The sequence below is a fragment of the Atractosteus spatula genome, chromosome 5 (assembly GCF_055471065.1).
Source record: "Atractosteus spatula isolate fAtrSpa1 chromosome 5, fAtrSpa1.hap1, whole genome shotgun sequence".
Lineage (NCBI taxonomy): Eukaryota > Metazoa > Chordata > Actinopteri > Semionotiformes > Lepisosteidae > Atractosteus > Atractosteus spatula.
The window spans coordinates 19,139,935-19,160,651 of NC_142710.1; the positions used below are offsets into that span (position 1 = coordinate 19,139,935).

At 39.4% G+C, this 20,717-nt stretch overlaps 2 protein-coding genes and 1 pseudogene across 2 annotated transcripts; all 3 read right to left on the reverse strand.

Annotated features, from left to right (window-relative positions):
* Positions 1–1,619: 1,619 nt before the first annotated feature.
* On the reverse strand, positions 1,620–6,354 carry LOC148834691 (interferon-induced protein with tetratricopeptide repeats 5-like). The gene is made up of 2 exons (XM_088917966.1): positions 6,287–6,354; positions 1,620–3,194 (listed from the first exon to the last, which is right to left on the reverse strand). The coding sequence occupies exons 1-2, from the start codon at positions 6,289–6,291 to the stop codon at positions 1,763–1,765; spliced, it is 1,437 nt and encodes a 478-aa protein (XP_088774092.1). The 5' UTR covers positions 6,292–6,354; the 3' UTR covers positions 1,620–1,762.
* Positions 6,355–7,253: 899 nt separating this feature from the next.
* Positions 7,254–9,342, reverse strand: LOC148834692 (antiviral innate immune response effector IFIT1-like). Its single transcript, XM_088917400.1, has 2 exons — positions 9,300–9,342; positions 7,254–8,654 (listed from the first exon to the last, which is right to left on the reverse strand). Exons 1-2 carry the CDS (start codon positions 9,302–9,304, stop codon positions 7,298–7,300), a joined length of 1,362 nt encoding a protein of 453 aa, XP_088773526.1. The 5' UTR covers positions 9,305–9,342; the 3' UTR covers positions 7,254–7,297.
* Positions 9,343–16,877: 7,535 nt separating this feature from the next.
* LOC148834693 (interferon-induced protein with tetratricopeptide repeats 3-like) lies at positions 16,878–20,589 on the reverse strand (annotated as a pseudogene).
* Between the last annotated feature and the right edge of the window lie 128 nt (positions 20,590–20,717).

Genomic DNA, 20,717 nt, shown 5'->3' on the forward strand with positions numbered 1-20,717 from the left:
TCCGGCTGTATCATGTAATGAATTAGTTTTCAATTGGCGAAAAACATTGATCATGAGCATGTGAAAAATGTTTTAATAACTTTAATAATACGTGAAAGTTAATGAATTAAGCAATACACTTTATGTTTACATAACTGAAAGTAAGAGAAGTCAGACCATCTAGCTCATTTGGGTGCTGTCAGGGGACCTATATGGGGAATAGGAGGATCCTTATGCGTGACCGGAATCCCACAGGACGCAGAGTAGCAAAGGGACGATCCGAAAGACGAAATCCAAAAGGCTGGGTCGATAAGGGAGGCAGAGGGTCCGGTAACGAGAGATATCCAAAAACAATCCGAAAGTCAAACTCCAGGAGGCAAGGTCGAAAAGGGAGGCTAGGGGTCCGGCAATGAAAGAAATCCAAAACAATCCAAAAGTCGAAATCCAGAAGGCGAGGTCAAGAGGCGGAAGCAGAAGATTCGTAACGGGAGATCAGTCGAAAGGCTTGGAAACGCGCACTGAAGAATACTAAGAAAGGTTTCTCAATAGTGAGCGTGGGAAGGTGTGCGAAGGGGGTTTAAATACTGAAAGGAAAGGGGTGTGATTGGATGATTGGTTAGGGAGTGAGAATCTGATGCATGTGAGAATCTGATGGGTTCAATCAGGGATGAGATTGTGAAGCAGAGGTTCCGGGAATGTAACGTCGTTTGCGAGGGAGAGTGTGGAATGTGACAGGGGCAGAACGTCGTTTCCGAGGTAGAGTGTGGGGCGTGACAGGTGCTAATAGCTAATTGAACAAAATGAGTTAGTCCAGTTGATTCTTCAGCGATGGTCAATTTTAAATGCACTTCCCCTTATTTTCAATTTCTGTCTACTGGTTAATTTATCATTAATGAAATAGGAATATGCAATACCATATTATTATATATCATCCTTTATTTTGTACAGAATACAAATATAATGCCTTGTGCTGTTCACACAGTATATAGGTACAATCCTGCTCAATATATTTTTTGTTATAATTTTGTTATACAGTGAAAGGCATTAAAAACACAACAAATGAGTAATGCAATCAATATACCTGTAACCTGTATATACATTTACTTAATTATATAACATAAAGCTAAATATACCGTGAATTCACATAAGAGTGTGTGCAATAAATGTAATAAAAATGGAAATTGTATTTTTAAAAATTTTATCAATCATTGAATTGTATTAATTACTATACAATTAAGCAGAATTAAATACAGATTTAATAACAGACACTGAAACCATTAGGACATGCAGAAGAAATTTCAAACAAATGCTGTCTAAATGGAAAGGTAAGAACCCAGACCTGTACAAAGCATAACTGAGTAAAAGCCCTGTGAAGGTGAATTAAGAAATCATTAAATGTGCATGTGCACCAACAATATAGAGAACTGCACTGTTAAATGTATCAGATCTTTAAACATTTTGTAAAATATATTTTTTAAACTGTTCACATATTCTACCCAAGTCTCGGAGACATTGTGATCATCCTTCACGTGTTTAATAGTTCACAAAGAATTTCTATATTAAAAGAACATTCTCAGTAATATGGAGTACATAATATGGTATATAATAATATCACCCACACTGATGTAATTTGTCAGATAGTGCTTCTCTGGACCAGCCTGAAAAGCACATGCATGATTTCCATGTAGCATGCATCTTTAGCCCCAAAAAGATGGAGCTTTTTCACATGGATGAATCACGACATTCTTATAAATGGTAGTTTGCGTTTGCTACACAAAGATGTTCAGCTCAGCGAAAGCCGCAGATCACAAAGAGCAGCTAGATATTCCTCATTGCCAAGGTCACCTAACAAAGCCTTCTCATAACACTCGATGGCTTGTATTTTCTCATCTTTCATTCGATGGACAAAACCCAGAATACCATAGGCTTCTGCATCATGGGGGCTCTTGGAGATGTGATTCTCTGCAATGGTTTTCAGTTTGTAAAGACACTTCTTGTCTTTTCCTACACATGCTTCCTTATAGTGCTTAATAGCAAGGTAGTCTGATTTTTTGTGGTAAAGTTGGAAATCTCCGTAATAGTAATGTACTATTGGAATATTTTCATTCTTCTCTTTAGCAATAGAAAACATTCTCTGAAACAGTTCCTCTGCTCTTTCAGTGTTTTTACATTCAGCATAGAAGAGTGCTAGTTCTACCCCTGCAGAAATAAATGAAGGCTTTTGTGTGGTTGCTTTTTCCAAGTGGTAGATGCACAGTCTGCGAAGTTGGTCGATCTCCATGCTGTTCTGGACATAATTTCCATTTTTGCTCAGTGCAATCTTTTTCTTTTTGTAACTGAGTGCTATTTGATGGTGTACAAACCCTGAATTTGGTGTCCGTTCCAGTGCCCGTTTCAAAAGTTTAATGGATTTCTCTACAGGCCCGTTCTGTCTGAAAAACTTGGCCACATACCGTGTAACATAGGGGTTGTCTGGTGACGTCTCCAGAGCTTTCTCCACTAGCTCTTCAGCTTCCTTGTTTTCTTTAAAATGTGCAAGCTTCAGGCCCAGCAGGACCATGATCACACAGTCTTCTGGGTTAAGCTCCAGTGCTCTTCTTAGCTGTTTCAGGGCAGCTGAGTCCTTAGCACTAATCAGTTCTGATTCAAACCCTTCAAGCCGACGAAGTGCGATAGCATACCCTGCATTCCAGTCAGCATTATCTGGCTCCACTTTCAGAGCCTTTTCAAAACACTCTTTGGCTGTTGTGTAGTATTTCCGGTTGTACTTCAAACAGCTCCAGCCTTTCTCCCCATATACAGCAGGCTGGAGGTCAGCTGGAGAGGTGGCCAGGAATCTCTTGTTAATATTGTCCAGCATGTCCAGGTAGCTCTGGACTTTGCTGAGGTCACCCATGTGATGGTACACCCAGGCAAAGTCTCCATAAGTAATACTGAGAAACTTCCCATATTCATCTCCATGCTGTTTCTTTATAAATTCTTCAGCCTTTCTTAGGTTTTCTAATGCTTCTTCATTGAAACCTTGCAGGTGATTTACATAAGCCAGAAGGTTGTAGGTGCAAACAGTCCCTGTATCTCCGCCATGGCCAAGCCCCATTTGTTCCTGAAGTCTGTCCTGCAGGTCTTTCAGGTCGGCATCAACTTTTCTCAAGCCCCAAGTGAAGTGACACTCGAGTCGGAGAAGTTTGATTTTAATTGATGCTTCTTGATTCAAACTGTTACAAAAAGAAATGGTTAAATAAGGCTAAATAAGCAAAACAACGTCTAATATTACATTAATAGTCACATTGACACTTTCTAATGAGAGGAATAAAAGAATTGCTTCCCTGAAAAAGACTGCTAATTTAGAATAAGGTGAAATAATACAGGCTAGGTGTAGGCTATTCAGGACAAAAGAACCTTTCCTAAAGACTGTCTAACCTTTCTACTCCACCAACAGCTCAGTCTGTATAATCGCATCCATCTATTTTCTAACTGCTTCATCCAACACAGGAGCGAGAAGGAGCCCGAGCCTATCCCAGCAGCACAAGGCAGGACAGGCCCTGGACGGGCCGTCAGTCCATCGCAGGGCACACTCTGACACAAACGAGCACACACTTTAAAACCAGGGCCAGTTTTCCCAGAAGTCAATTAACCTGCCAGTATATCTTTGGACGGTGGGAGAAAACTGGAGCACCTGGAGGAAACCCACACTAAAGGGAAAAACAACATTCCACGCTGATAGCACCCCATTGATTTGAACCCAGGACCCCAGCACTGCAAGGCAGCAATGCTAGCCACCGCGACATCTGTATAGAAATATCAAAAAGTAAGTATGACCCTGACCGAAATTTCCCATATGATGGCACAAGATCGATTCAGTCTCCCAGGATTAGGTTGTGCTGCTTCGGACAGGTTATCATTGGCACATGTAAGCCTACTGTGTTGTAAGCAACTGTCAGGACCCTGGGCCATTGCAGGTGTCACTGAGTGTGACCAGGAGGCAGCTGTCCTGACATTATGTCTGGTCCTTATTCCTCCTGCGCTACTTTGAAGGTCGTACTGGTGAAGCCAAAGTAATGAACAGATGCAGATTACAAATTGTAGAAGAGTGACAAATCAAGTTAGATGAATGTGTACAGAATAGTGTGATATACAGTAACTGCAACTTTCAACTTGAAAAACACTGAGGCAATTTCTGTCATCATGGGCAATTTCTTCATGAAAATCACGTTTTTTAAAATTAATTTACTGTTTTATTTTCTTTTCATCTCTGTCTATTTAACAAAATATGATATGTTGTTAAAATGAGCTTCTGTGTCTTTTACAGTGCCTTGCGAAAGTATTCGGCCCCCTTGAACTTTTCAACCTTTTGCCACATTTCAGGCTTCAAACATAAAGATATACATTTTTTATTTTATGTGAAGAATCACCAACAAGTGGGACACAATTGTGAAGTGGAACGAAATCTATTGGATTTTTGAAACTTTTTTAACCAATAAAAAAATGAAAAGTGGGGCGTGCAAAATTATTCGGCCCCTTTACTTTCAGTGCAGCAAACTCACTCCAGAAGTTCAGCGAGGATCTCTGAATGATCCAATGTTGTCCTAAATGACTGATGGTGATAAATAGAATCCACCTGTGTGTAATCAAGTCTCTGTATAAATGCACCTGCTCTGTGATAGTCTCAAGGTTCTGTTGAAAGCGCAGAGAGCATCATGAAGACCAAGGAACACACCAGGCAGGTCCGTAATACTGTTGTGGAGAAGTTTAAAGCCGGATTTGGATACAAAAAGATTTCCCAAGCTTCAAACATCCCAAGGAGCACTGTGCAAGCGATCATCTTGAAATGGAAGGAGTATCAGACCACTGCAAATCTACCAAGACCTGGCCGTCCCTCTAAACTTTCAGCTCAGACAAGGAGAAGACTGATCAGAGATGCAGCCAAGAGGCCCATGATCACTCTGGATGAACTGCAGAGAACTACAGCTGAGGTGGGAGAGTCTGTCCATAGGACAACAATCAGTCTTACACTGCACAAATCTGGCCTTTATGGAAGAGTGGCAAGAAGAAAGCCATTTCTCAAAGATATCCATAAAAAGTCTCGTCTAAAGTTTGCCACAAGCCACCTGGGAGACACCCCAAACATGTGGAAGAAGGTGCTCTGGTCAGATGAAACCAAAATCGAACTTTTTGGCCACAATGCAAAACGATATGTTTGGCGTAAAAGCAACACAGCTCATCACCCTCAACACACCATCCCCACTGTCAAACATGGTGGTGGCAGCATCATGGTTTGGGCCTGCTTTTCTTCAGCAGGGACAGGGAAGATGGTTAAAATTGAGGGGAAGATGGATGCAGCCAAATACAGGACCATTCTGGATGAAAACCTGTTGGAGTCTGCAAAAGACCTGAAACTGGGACGGAGATTTATCTTCCAACAAGACAATGATCCCAAACATACAGCAAAATCCACAAAGGAATGGTTCACAAATAAACGTATCCAGGTGTTTGAATGGCCAAGTCAAAGTCCAGACCTGAATCCAATCGAGAATCTGTGGAAAGAGCTGAAAACTGCTGTTCACAAACGCTCTCCATCCAACCTCACTGAGCTCGAGCTGTTTTGCAAGGAAGAATGGGCAAGAATTTCAGTCTCTCGATGTGCAAAACTGATAGAGACATACCCCAAGCGACTTGCAGCTGTAATCGCAGCAAAAGGTGGCTCTACAAAGTATTAACGCAAGGGGGCCGAATAATTTTGCACGCCCCACTTTTCATTTTTTTATTAGTTAAAAAAGTTTCAAAAATCCAATAGATTTCGTTCCACTTCACAATTGTGTCCCACTTGTTGGTGATTCTTCACATAAAATAAAAAATTTATATCTTTATGTTTGAAGCCTGAAATGTGGCAAAAGGTTGAAAAGTTCAAGGGGGCCGAATACTTTCGCAAGACACTGTATATGTGTATCTTGAGTCACCTAATCTGTTCACTCTCTCTTCTTTGTGCAGAATGATTTGTTTTATTGGTATCAACCATACACATCGACCATAGTTAAGAGACCATAGTTTCAATTTTCTGGCGACCAATCTTATAACAAAATTTAAAATTATTCATTTAGCTCATAAGTTTACTTTATGAATTCATACAGACCAAATTATTAAAACTATGTTATTGATACTGTAATTTCAGTTTACGAAATTAGTCATTTCAAATGCACGTGCAATACATTGCAGAACATTTATATTTTAAACAGTGCAACGTCGTGAAATAATAAGAATAGATTCTAAACTCCTGAATGTGTGAAGAATAATGCGGATCCATACTTACTCCATGAATAATTTGCCTCGGATCTCTTCAGCTGTTGAAAGTCTCTTGTCTGGTGCAAATAAACTGGTGAGCCGCCCCCTTATCCTTTATTTATACTCTATACAGTATGAGCTCAGGAATCAGAAAGCGAAAGTGTAGACTAACACTGGTTTGTTGTCACCAGTCACCTGACATTACTCGTGTCGCCATGGTCTGGAGTTTTCGATTCTGTTTCTTGAGCTGAGACCAAGCTTTCGTTTCGAAAAGAAACGAAACTACGTTTGACATTTTGAGTTCAGCGCAAATCTTCCTGTTTCTATGAGAAGCTCGCAAAACCCCAAAAGTGCACCATGAAGAGTTTAAATATTCCTGAAAGCAATTGCAATATACTAAGACGATTATTTTTATGTTAGAAGTAAATTAATACAACTACATTCACAATCATAATAAGTACAATACAATAACTACCTTTTGATCATTCAAATAGTGTTTTTATTTCAACATTCTGTATTATAGAAATTTACAGATAAAGCTAAAAAATATGCAATGCAAGTGACATTAATTCAGTGATAAAAATATTTTTTGAGTTGACGTTGGTTGCAAACTTTAAAGAACAATCTTTGATCATATTAATTGATAATAATTGATAATATTAATTTGTATTACGTTTACAATTCATCTGGATTTTAAAACAATATATATAAATAAATTTGAACAATAACAATACTAACAGTAACAAGGTTATATCAATAACATTGTATATACATTCAGAATTTCTACTTAGTAATTTCTAGCTATGGTGTACTATTTAAAGAGCTGTTACTTAAAATAAAATGTTCAATCCAAACTAAGGAAGGAAAGAAAACTCGAAGACACAGGTACAGGACAGAAAAACTGTGATACAAGAGATCATTTATTTAATTCAGTCATTAATCTACTTAAGATCAGATATATATCAGACAGATATGTGCTGTCAGAGAATCCTAGTTAAAATGATGCCAATGTCAGCCTTAGCTTAGCTTAGACTTTTTCCTACATTTCTTTGTGTCCAAGACCTTTTCCCTCAATTTGATTAATAAAGTTCAAAATATCCTGTGCTTCTTCAACATGTGTTTTCTTTAGTTTGTACACAATTTGTTTTAGTTTTTTGGTACACTTTTCTCGTTCCCTTGAGGGATATCGTAATATTACTGCTTCTTTGTACCACGGAATTGCATCCAGATCAGAGTGCCTGTTATACAATTGGAAATTGCCATAGTAAAGATACAGTGCTTGCTTTTCCACAGGATTCATTTGATGCATCCTCCTGAATGCAGTCTGAAATATTTCTTCTGCTTTCTCAATGTTTCCTAATTCTGCGTACATTTGGGCAAGGTCTGTATGAAGGTAGAGGTATTTTGACTGCAGCATCATAATTTCTTCATAAAGTTGAATGGCCCATCTTGTAAACTTGTTCTTTTCTTCCTTGGTGTGCTTTTTGCCTGCCACAAATTGGTGCACTTTCCACTTACAGCAGAGTGCTAACTGGTGCTTCAGAAAACAAGAATTTGGAGACAATTTCAAAGCCTTTTCCAGTATTTCAAAGGCTCTATCCAACTCCCCGTGCTCTCTAAAAAATTTTACCACATATCGGATAACCTGGGGGTCCTCCTGTGATGTCAGTGCAGTTTGTTCAGTTAGTTTTTTGGCTTCATCTACATGGCCATAATCCACAAGTTTTAAGGCCAGCTGTATGGCGACAAATGCATTTTGTTGGTCGAGTTGTCTTGCATGCCTTAACTGCACCAACGCCATGGAATCTTCTTCTCTTCTCTCCCTTCTTCTGAAACCTTCAATGCGGGTTAGTGCAATAGCATACCCTACATGCCACTCGTTCTCTAATGGTTCTTCTTTAAGTGCTGTTTCAAAACATTCTTTTGCTGTCTCATAATGCTCCCTAGAGAACTTCAACAAAGACCAACCCTTTTCCCCAAAGACCGCAGGGTGCAGCACCAAAGTTGTAGAAGTGGAAACCTTGCTCTCCATCTCTTGCAGCTTTTCCAGGTAGCCCTGAGCAGTGCTATACTCTCCCAACTCATAGTGCAACCAGGCAAAGTCTCCATAAGTGACAATGAGCTTTTTCTCATATGAGTTCTCATGGTTCTTCCTTGTGAAATTTTCAGCTTTCTCTAGACACCTCAATGCCTCGTCATGTTGAGCCAGCAAATATTTCACATAGGCAAGGAGGCTGTACACTCGTGAGATCCATTTATCTTTGCCTGAGGAGAACTGAATGTCTTCTTCTAGTCTGTCTTCAAGATCTTTGAGGTCAAGTAAATCTTTCTTCAAATCCCAAGTGAAGTGACATTGTAGCTTTTCCAGTTTGGCTTTCAAACCACTTTGATTTAAACTGTTATAAATAAAAAAGAAACAGATTATGTGTGTTTACTTCAGTTTTGTTAATATTCCCCTAATGTTCTATTGCTTCTATACTTGGCAGAAACCCACATGTAGGTACTGTAGTAATACAGTATGTGAAGAAGTTATCTATCCACCCCTTTTCTAACCACTTCTTCCAATTCAGGGTTGAATGGGAGCCGGAGCCTATCCCTGCATGCAAAGGCCACAATGCAGGGTACACCCTGCTCGGGACGACAGTCCATCGCAGAGCAGATGGACACAAACACATTCACACCCCAAAGCCAACTAATCTACCAGTATGTCTGTGGACTCTGGGAAGAAAGCAGAGTATATGTGAAGACATGCAAAGACTTATTGCAAATGTTGGCATTTATTTTTTACTCTTTAGTCAATTATTGTTTACCTGTTTATTTTTTTTCTCTTTTTCTCAACTTCCTTAGTACTTAACAGTGTGTATCTGGGAACCTTCCTTAAGTTAATTAATATTTTAAGTTATCCTATATAAAGCATTAACCAATATAATTTGCAAAAAAAATCCAAATCTATGAAAAAAAGCACCTAATTCACCAGTGATCAAACTATAAATTCAACCTAAAATATTTCATTTCACTACAGAAATACATAATGAACTTACGCCATCCTGATGACCAGTGAAGATCTGCGATTCCTTCTTTGTAGTTTTGATGTGAAACACACTAAATGTGAGTGGTGTCCAGGGCTGTGTTCCTTATAAACCCAGTAATGAGATTAGATAATGACGTCATTCTACAGGTAAGACATACAACATTACTGAACTTTGGCCAGTGATTCTTCTCAAGAATGTGTGATCACCATTAAAGGAAACAGATAAATGTCTGGATTCTACTGAAAGGAAAGAGGAAGACTGAGAGCTGATGTAATCAATAGTTCATCAGTAGTACATATCAATCATGCAAAAATTCTACATTTTTATTAAACAATGACACGCTGCTGGTAGTAAACCTTTTTCATGACTAGAAGTGCATCTTCTTGTTCAAGAAGGCCTTCGTTAGGCTTCTTATAAAGTTTTTATATGATTCTCACTCTCTTTCCAGGGAAGGGGTAGGCAACAGAACTGAAAAGTTAAGATTATAAAACAGGTTAGAAATAAGAGGAAGTCATTCAGTCCATCTATTGGTATTTTAGTTAATATTGGTAGTTATTAATTAACTCATCCGAGCTGCTTCTTGAAAGAAACTGGGGTATTGCTTCCAACAGCATGGCTAGGGAACTTCAACATAGTTTCCTCTTGTGCTCTCTAGATTGTGTTTCACCATTAATTCTGAAAGTCCTCAAGTTTTAGGTTCCTCTAAGGTTTAGAGGTACCTTTATTGTTGGCACCTGATTAAGAAAAAAAGGAAAACACAACTGGTTTAACTTTTTACCCATTAAATTGGTTAAATTAGGTTATTAATGTCACGAATTGCACACGGGCGTATAAGCGGTCCCAGATTCTTACGAGCTTTTCTCCCTAAACGTCCACGCACCAATCTGCTCAGCACTATTTAAGCCCTAACTAGTTCCCTTCCTCACTCACGATTGAGGTCTCCTCCCAGAGCTGCATATTCGTACATTTCCTACCATGCTTTACTTGTTTGATCCCCTTAATCTGACTCAACGCCTTCCTTCGACTACGCCCTCGCCTCCCAATTTGGTACTTATGAACTCCCGATGCCTTTCCGGATTTTGGACCCCTGCTCTTGTACTCGACCACGTCATCGCCTACGGACTTGACTCCTAACCTTCGCTATCAGAAGTGTCTCGCATAGGATCCCAATCTACCGAGGTCCAGCTGAGCCTGACAATTAAGGCATAAGACAGAATGAAAACCAGAGGCGAGTGTAACTTTAGAGGAATGGAGTTGACAGCCCTGCTCTAGTGCAGGGCAGGCATCTGATACTGTGATGATTCAGTCCTTTGCTGTGTGTCTGTGGGTACAGGCAACACAAGACTGAAGTCCCTGATAGAACCAGTGAGGACAGACTGGACTGTCTAGCTGGTAACCTCAAAAGCTGACCTTAATCCTCTCAGGGGTCCACAGGTCATCACCTTCCATTGCTTTTCATTAATACATTTACATTTAATACATAATTTCATTAATTTCTAAAAACAGAAAAGCGGTTCCAATTTATTGCTATCTTAGAGGGTTTCATATGGTTTCATAACCAGACTAAATATGTGTTTGATGCAAAAGCCACGTGTACAAAGTACAAATTATTGCAATCTGTGAGTAATCTTAAGTATAGTGCTGTTCCTGTGGAAGTCCATAGTGCCAGAGAAGGTGGCCTATTTTCTCTTTCTAAAAAAAGAAACTAAGCAGCTGCCTTTTACCACTTTATTACATTTGGAGTACATAAAAGCAGGGGCACATTGTAACCCTTATAACACCAGTCTATGGGGAGAGTTAAAGGTTTTTTTTGCTTCCTTTGGGAGTCATGTGTACATCAAAAATATGTTTGAACTGGGGTGGCTTTCTTTTTCTTCCTGGGGTGGGGACTTTTCCTTTTTCATTATTGTACTTATAATTACAGTACTGTATTAGACAGTTAGACAAGGATAAAAATGGTCACAAAGATAACTATTTAATAAGATCAGCATTTATTTCTAGCCATGTGAAACATCGTAATGAAAAACATTCAAAGATAAACAATCTTCAGAAAACCTATATTTTAATCTTTTTTTCTTCCTAATATTTTAAGTTTTCTAGTTTCTTTCTGATCTGTTAATTTGCAAGACACGTCAGACATGGATGATTCTACAAAATGAAAACAAATGACAGATTTATTATATAATAAAGAATTTAACTGTTTGCACTTCATATCCCTTTTTCAGAATAAGAGCGCAGATAATGCAACAGAGAATACAGCAAGGTGGCTCAGTAATTAGCATTGCTGGGACCCTTGGACCAATTCCTGGGGGACTATCAGTGTGGAGTTTCTATGTTCTCCACGGTTATGTGGGTTTTGTTCCACAGTCCATAGACACTCACTTATGTTAATTGGTTTCTGATTTATTCATTTAAAAAATGGCTCTTGTGCGTGTTTTTGTGTCTGTTTGTACCTGCCTGTGATGCGCTATACAGTACAGTATATACAGTACTACTAATAATATACGTGCAAGACTTTATTTAACATTTGGAAAGACATTGCTGCATACCCAATTTGCAAATAGATACTGTGGATTATTATTAAATCAAGGCCAGTTAAAAACTATTTTCATTAAAACTTTTAAAAAACAAGATGTAAATGTTGATATCTTAAATGACTTAATCCAGAATAAATTGAGTAAAATAGAAAGCAATAACAAATGTGCTGCTCAGTTTCTATTTCCTGTGCCAGTTTTAGATTGTTAAGAAAACAAAACTGATCAACTGAAAGGCTGTCTCAGTTCAGCTATCTGAAAAGCTACCATTTATACAGTGGTAATTAGATGCACTCAAACCACACCCAAACCTAGCAACAAGGAAACTTTGACACAGGAAATGCACACAGATCTATACTATACTCATATTATTATACATATAATAGGTTTATTCCATGCTGAAAAAAAGAAGAAAGAAAACACAACGTTTCGGCCGTGGAGGCTTCTTCAGGTGTGAGAAAGACAGGGCAGTAAGCAAAGGTAATGTAGCGGGAGAACAAAGGCTGGGAGAGAGGAGGAGTGAGAGGTGGGAGCAGGGGACAGAAAGAGAGGCCAATCAAGAGGTGTGAAGTCAGAATACAGTAGGTGTACAGAGGTGTGAAATGAAACCTCCAATGAATGCAGAAAATTTAGAAGAAAAGTAGTCTGTCATTAAGAGAAGGGGGAAGGTGTGATCCTAGCTGCAGGAAAATTTTGGTGTCTGTAGTCTATCTGATGTCTGAGTTAGGAAAACAGTCTTTGAGAACACAGATGGAGAGATTAGAGTGGTCATGGTCGTCAGAGGTGAAATGAGAAACAATGGGCTTGGAGAGATCTTTAATCTTCACAGCCCTAACATGTTCTCTGAAGCGGTCTCCGAGTCTCCTTCCTGTTTTTCCAATGTAGATGGCTGGGCATTTACTGCAAGAGATACAGTAAATAAGGTTGCTGGAGGTACAAGATGCCATCTGGGTGATCCGGAATTGTCCTGAGGGGCCTTGAATGAGTGTGGTGTTAGATGTGTACTTGCAGGTGATACAGAGAGCTCTGTTGCAAGGGAAAGTGTCTGGTGTGGATGGTTGCTGAGGGCGGTCAAGGTAGCTGTGAACAAGAAGGTTGCGCAGATTAGGTGGTCGGCAATATGAGATGATGGGGCGGTCAGAAAAGAGGGCCCCAATGGAGGGATCATCCTGTAGGATGGAAAAGTTGTCGTTAGTAGTCCTGGGGATAGGAAGTGTGTTGGGGTGGTAGGGAAGCACCAAAGGAATGCAGTTGTTACGGCGGGAGTTCCTGATTGGGTTGATGGTCCAAGGTGTGTTTTTGGCTCGGGCAAGGGCCCTGTCAATAACACTGCTGGGGTATCCTGTTGATGAAAAAGGAGTACATTTTGAGGGCTTGGTTCTGGAAGTTGATGTCACTGCATAATCGTTGTAGCCGAAGGAACTGTGGAAAAGGAAGAGAGTTTTTAGTGTGTTTGGGGTGAAATGAACTATACAAGAGATAGCTGTGTGAATCCGTGGGGTTGTAATAAACTGAAGTGGACAGTCGGGGGTAGTTGATAGAGAAGTTGATGTCTAGAAACAGAAGAGTAGTGGAAGATATGTTAACCGTGTTTGAGGGACGAGTGGAAGTTGGTGAAATGATGCAGAAAGCACTCAAGCTGGTCGTTGGAGCATGTGGCGGCACCGATGCAGTCATCAATGTATCGCTTGTAGAGGTCAGGAACATAGCCAGTGTAGGAAGCGAAGAAGTGTTCTTCTACCCAACCGACAAAAATATTGGCATAGCTGGGTCCCATTCTGGTGCCCATGGCAATTCCCTCACCTGTTGGTAAAAAAATGAGAATGCATTCAGTGTGAGGACCAGTTCTGCAAGGCGTACCAGGGTGTGGGTGGGTGGATCAAGCACTGTGCGTTTGTCCAGCGTGTGCTTGGGGGCTGTAAGGCCATCATTATGGGGAATGGCAGTGTAAAGAGATGTGATGTCCATGGTAAAAATGTAGCATTCGGGACCCTGAAATTGGAAATCATTAAAAAGTTGGAGCACGTGGTTGGTGTCTTTGATGTATGAGGGGAGACCTTCAACCAGCGATCTCATGAGGCTGTCGAGAAAGGCCGAGATGTAAGTAGTCAGACAGTTGCATACTGATACGATGGGGTGTCCAGGGGTGTCCGGTTTGTGGATTTTGGGGAGGAGGTAAAATTGAGATACCTGCGGATGTTCTATGATGAGCTGGCTCGCCTCCTGGGGGAGCTCCTTATTGCTGATAAGAAGGGTGATGGTGGATACCACTTACTTTTGGTAGTCAGTGGTAGGGTCCTGTTGGAGAGGGAGGTAGGCAGAAGTGTCAGTTAACTAACTACTAACCAAGGTACTGGCTTCACCAACATGGCTGCGCAGCTTGTTCCTTACTCTCACTGACCCTTCAGGTAAAGATGTGCTTACTTTTCTGAGCTTTAAATGCTCTTCTGTTTCTTTTCCACCTGTGTCCTCTGGTTCATGTGAGTGCCTTTGAGGCACAGCCAGCCATTTATTTATGTCACTAAAATAAATGCACAGTTAATGTACAATTGAATAAAAAATTCCAGTACAACAAGTGTTCTAAACTGAAATGTCTTGTTAATCTCAATAAAGCAACAAAAAAAATAAACTAGGCACAAATAGTAGCTGTACTGTTACCATCTGGCTGCCATTGTCATGACTAATCTTTCTGGTGTAAAACCCTGAAACTAATTAAACTTATTTGATTGTAACCACTGTTGTGAGTCACATGGCAGCTGGGATAGAAAAGTTCATATTTTATGACATGAGCTTGGCTCTAATATTTTTTGATTTACCAACTGCGTAGTTATAAGTGTAAAAGCTGCACTTGAATGCTATTTATACATTTAGATGGATCTTTAGGCACTGTCAGACTATCAGATTTCAGTGGGTAATTTACATTTTTACAAGGGGAAAAGATTATGGTAAAGACTGGATATGGAGCAGACTTGGAATACATCATCATTATTGTTTTCAATAATTTGTTAGTTTGTTGATGTATTTCTGTCACAACCCGCCATTTCGCACTTTATTAAGAATTGCAAGCAAGCTCTTAGACATATATATATATAATACTGTAGCAGAGTCAGCTATGACAGATTATTTTCCATACAGTCAGTTCATCCATCTATAATAGCGATGTCACACACATTCTGGAAAGAAATTATTTAATGAAAACCTTTACTTCCAAAAAATAAGAAAAGTACTAGAGAGAGTCCATGACAGGTAAGAAACCAATCACACACATCCCTCACAAGCTCCATTGCCAAGGAGGAGCAGCAACACTCTGACAGAATTACTTTGGTTTGCAAATAATTTTCAGCAGAGCTCAAAGTTAAGAGATTAAAAAAAACTTGAATGATGAAGCTTTATCTATTTTTGTACCCTGTATGAGAAAACCACTCTACCAACTAGTGTGGTTTTCTCATACAGAGTATGATTTTTAAACAATATGTACAAATGTAAAGAATAGTACTGAAAATAGCAACACCATTATGCTCTGTGTGAAAAGCAGTCCTAGTGGTTTTCATGTCCACAAAGAACATTTTGACTTTCCACTCAACATTGTGAAGTTTGAAATCAGACCACGAATTTCTCTATTAAAATATTCAAAATGCAATCAGTTCCATCTTTGGCACAATTAAAAGTTTTACTTTATTTAAACCATTTTTGCCAAACAAAGCAGTATTTTTTCATTAATAATATCTTTGCAAAAGCACTGTATTCAGACAATATCTTTTATTTTTCTACAGTATAAAAACAAAAAATAAAAATGAAAAAACATCTTTAAATGCACTTACTCCATGGCAAAGGCTCGACTTCAACAATATTAGCTACAACAAAGACAGATGCCAGTGACACTGAGTTATCATCATACTAAATGCAAATAAGATCTACAGGACACATCAATGGCATAATATGTAAATTATGGACCATGTATGCTTTCACTGGGCATAATCCCATTCCCGTTCCAGAAACAGGACTAACTTTTCTTTTGATCTAACTACAAACAAAATGAACGTTCAAGTGAGAATATGAGCTCCATCTCCTGCCATCTCCTACCAGTCACCTGCTCCACTGCTGATCAAATAGGGGAATTTTGCCCCCGCGTAAAACGTTTTAAAAACGGCTTTCAATTCAAGGGGGCCAGGCTGTCACCCACCAGCCGCGCTGGTTGAATAATGTCCATGATCCTTCTTTTTGTTCAGTCAACTGCTCACATAGCGTGACATTGCGGCAAGCTCTGGGTGCTGGCATCGCAAACTTACTGTACTGAAAAGAAAAATCTCTGGCTATGTAAGTAAATAGAAAAAATGATAGCAAAGACCATTGCTCTGAAGCAAGGCTCCCCACCTACATTCCCATATCGACCCAATCTAAAGCTCTTCCTGAGGTCTTGTGCTAGTGCTGAGCTGAGAGAGGCCTACTGCACTGCGGGGGAGCCCAAAGCAAGCTGTGCATAAGTAGAGCAAAGTATGGCAAATGGAGTTTTTAAGACAGATGTTCAGGAGAAGGTCAAATGTTGATCTTCTGTTCTTCTAAACATAAATGTCTTGCCTCCTGAGCTCCCTCTTTCTGCCTCTCTTGCACACCGCCCTCCACCCAGTCTTCACTCTTGCAGCATCTCCCTGGTTCAGTCCTTGAGAGGACAGATGAGGTCCTGTCAGCTTCATCTGCATGAGCAGCCAATCGTTCCCTCGGGAAGGTGAGTTACACCAAAACACAATTAATGCATTTCAGACTCTCAATAATATACAGTATGTGTGTGTGCATAGTGCATAAATGGCTCCAAAAAGTTCCCCCAACAAAAGAAAACAGAATTAATGTTTTTTCAAAGATTTATGAGGCAGAAAAACTCAAAACGCTTTTTTGTGGTAAATATAAACTTTGTTCTTCATAACTGTTTTGACACAGAAAGCCTAATACAAGTAAAAAAATCAGACTCTCAATACATTTTGTCTCAATGTTACTGTACATCAATAAATATTTGGCCCAACTAATGAAGATTCTCTTGCTGAAGTGCCCCTTAATTTTATTTCAAAGAAATGTGCAGGTCACACATAGCACTCAAATATTCTTCATTCCCTGTATCGTACAGCAGTGCTTTCTCATAGCACTCAATTGCTTGCTGCTTTTCATTTTTTGTTTGATGCATGAACCCCAGAAGGCCATATGCTTTTCCATCGTGTGCATTCATTTTAAGTCGTTTTCCAGCAACTTTTCAGAGTCCGTCACAACACCGTGCATAATTTACTGTTTGAGTTCCTATGTTTATTCCTTCTTTATAGTGTAGAATTGCATCTGACTCAGAATGTTTCTTGTAGAAGTTAAAATTTCCTAGATAGAGCTGAATTCTTTGTTTTGATTCCTTTTTGGTATGTTGACTTTTATACAGAGTGTAAAGCAATTCTTCAGACCTCTGGATTTTACCACATTCTATGTACATGTCTGCCAGATCTATTTGAGGATCAGCAAATGATGGTTTGCATTTTATCACAAATTCAAGATGCAAAATGCACTGCCTGATAATCTCATCCATTTCTGAGGTGTTCTTTCGTTGAGTTTCTTTCATTTTGAACAGCTTGTGTCTGTAATAGAGGGCCATCTGACAATGCATTAATGCCGAACATGGCAACAAATTCAATCCTTCTTTCAGCAGATCTAAAGAACGTTCAAACAGCTCCTTCTCCCTGTAGAACTTGGCTGCATATCGAATTTCACGTTGTCTGGTGTCATCTTCAGGCATTCCTCCACAGTTTTAAAGGCTTCAGGCTGTTGATACTGGTGGAGCTTTAACCCCAGAAGAACCTTGACAGCTGCATTTTCTGGGTCGAGATTTTGAGCATGTCTTAGCTGTTTCAGTGCAGGCGAGTTCTCAGCAGTAAATTCTTCTGTTACAAGTTTTTCAAAACGATACATCAGGATAGCATAACCTAAGTTCCACTCCAGTTCATCAGACTCTTTTTCAAGGGTTTTCTCAAAGCACTCTCTGCATAGTTCAATATCCTTACTCCGGGGCTTGAGATATGTCCATCCTTTTTCCCCATACACTGCAGGGTGGATCACCGAGGTGGGGGTCTGTGGGGAACTTCTTGTTAATCTCCTCCAGCTTCTCCAGGTATTCCTGAGCATTTGTGTGCTCACCCATGTGATAGTACAACCAGGCGTAGTTCCCATAAGTAACTGTGAGAAACCTTTCAGATTTATCAACATGCTTCTTTTTCATCAGTCTTTCCACTCTTTTTAGGTATTTTAACGCCTCTTCTTTCAAGTCTTGTATGTGCTTCAAATAGGCCAAGTGATTGTAGGTCCATTCCTTATATCTAGTCAGACAATACAGTTCATCTTCATGAAGCATATCTTCAAGAACTTCAAGGTCAGTGGCTTCCCTTCTGAGGTCCCATGTGAAGTGACACTCTAGTGAAAGTACAGTGTCTTCCAGGATATCAACAGATCTTAAATGGCAATGATTAAGCTAAAAAGAAAAGTAGGCTGTAAATCACTTTATACAGTATGATGTGAAATACAGATAAAAAAACAGCTAGGCAATGGGTTTTTGTATTAAAAAATACTGTAGAATACAATCTACCTCCGTTAATATTTAAATATTTTTTTCAGGGCTACAAATGAAATACTGACTTTTGACAGGAAGCATATGTTAAGAGCATCTCTAGCACAAGCATTTCTGCAGAAGGGGAAAGCATACACCACAATGAAGTAAATTAGGTTTAAAATATAATTGTTGTATATACAAAATGTGTATTAGAATATATGTGTAATGAATATGTGTATATATTGTATATGTAATATTTAATAATACTTATGCCATAATGAAGACTTGGCTTGACACAGTTTCGATTGCAGAAAGTGAAAGTGTGTCTGTGGCAAACCCTTACCCAATGAAAATGAAACTTAAATTTACAGGATACAGATGTAAAACAAAAAAACGCAAGATCAACAAACAATCATATCTAAGACGGGAAATAAAAAAACAACCATTGACCGCTAGGGGGTTGCATAGAACTTTTTTTTAATTTATCTTCGTACTTGTGGAAAGTTCTGTGACCACTCTTTGCTAGAAGAATGAATTCTCACATTGACAGTGTTTATTTTTAACATTTTAAGTACAAATCACTATGTGCCTTTATTCAGGAAGGGGAAATACTTGTATATTAGGTCTTAAATTAAGATGAAACAAATATGACAAACAGAGGAATGTTACCTAAAGTGCAGAATCTGAAAATAAAAATCAATTCTGGACAAACCAACGAAAGACAAGAAGATGGTGAGCAAAGTGACATATTTGTGGAATACTACACACACACAGGAGCAAGTGCTCGCTTAGATCAAGAGAGCTCTGTCATCAGGAATGAGCTTTTTGAGGATTTGGTTTTAGATACTTTTCATCACTTTTCATCAGTTCCTTCACATTTTATGTTGCACCAAATGGAAGTTGTCAACTAATATTAGGAAGGGATGATGACAGTCAAGCTACTTGTAAATTTGTCCCAGCAAATTATAAACATTCCTGACATCAACATTTCTCGAAAGTTATATACCCATCCATCCATTTTCTAACAACTTTATCCATTACAGAGTCACGAGGGTGAATACACATGTAAGTTGTGGATAAAAACAACAGCCCAATAGATTACTTATAATTGCATCACACTCTGTTGATCGGTATAGAAGTCTATTTTGAGATGAGAAATTTTAAAGAATACACTAAATTATTCGTTGGTCCTCTGGATGCTATCGTTTTCTCTGTACAATTGTTCCCTGGCACTCTGGTGTTTTTTGTTTCACCAGGAATTTCAGTGCTGAATGCACAGCTTAAAAAGCTAAAATGTGTGCTGCTGCTGAGAGGATTCTTCTAGTTCTAGCCAGCAGCCATATCACCCTGCAACTCACAACTGGCAGCCCACTGAAGCTAAGCCTGGGAAAATCTAAGGTTGCTGCTGGAAGAGGTGTTAGTGGGGCCAGCAGGGGGCGCTCACCCTGCGGTCCATGTGGGTCCTAATGCCCCAGTATAGTGATGGGGACACTATACTGCAAACAGGTGCCATACTTCGGATGAGACGTAAAACCGAGGTCCTGACTCTCTGTGGTCATTAAAAATCCCAGGGTGTTTCTCGAAAAGAGTAGGGGTGTAACCCCGGCTTCCTGGCTAAATTTCCCATTGGCCCTTACCAATCATGGCCTCCTAATAATCCCCATCTATGAATTGGCTTCACTACTCTGCTCTCCTCCTGATAGCTGATGTGTGGTGAGCGTTCTGGCGCACTATGGCTGCCGACGCATCATCCAGGTGGGGCTGCACATTGGTGGTGGTGGAGGGGAGTCCCCATTACCTGTAAAGCGCTTTGAGTGGAGTGTCCAGAAAAGCGCTATATAAGTGTAAGCAATTATTATTATTATTATTATTATTAGTTTGAATATTGTTTATGAGAGGCAGCCATTTAACAGTGCAATATGTCTGACTGAGGCAATATATTGTTATTTTTTCAGCAGATGTCTTTTTTTTTCATAATAGCCCTGCTCCTTTAGTCACATGTCTAATTAATTTCAGGTTATCTAGTGCCATCTTCTGATATTCTCCAATGCTCCACGCAAATGCTCTTGGAGAAATACTGCAATGTGCAAGTAAGTTGTCCGCTGAGTGTGCCTGATGTTGTGGTTGGTATTACCAAGCTCAGGCTTCATAGTCATATCAATCTGATGGTTTTGTTTGAACTTACCTCCATGTAGCTATATAAAGTCTCTAGATTTGTGTCATGTGCAAAATACAGTATGATCCACAGCAAAAATAAGGAGTGGGCATTGAAACAAAAATAAAATGCAAGGCAATCAGACTGCATCCATGGAAAAAATT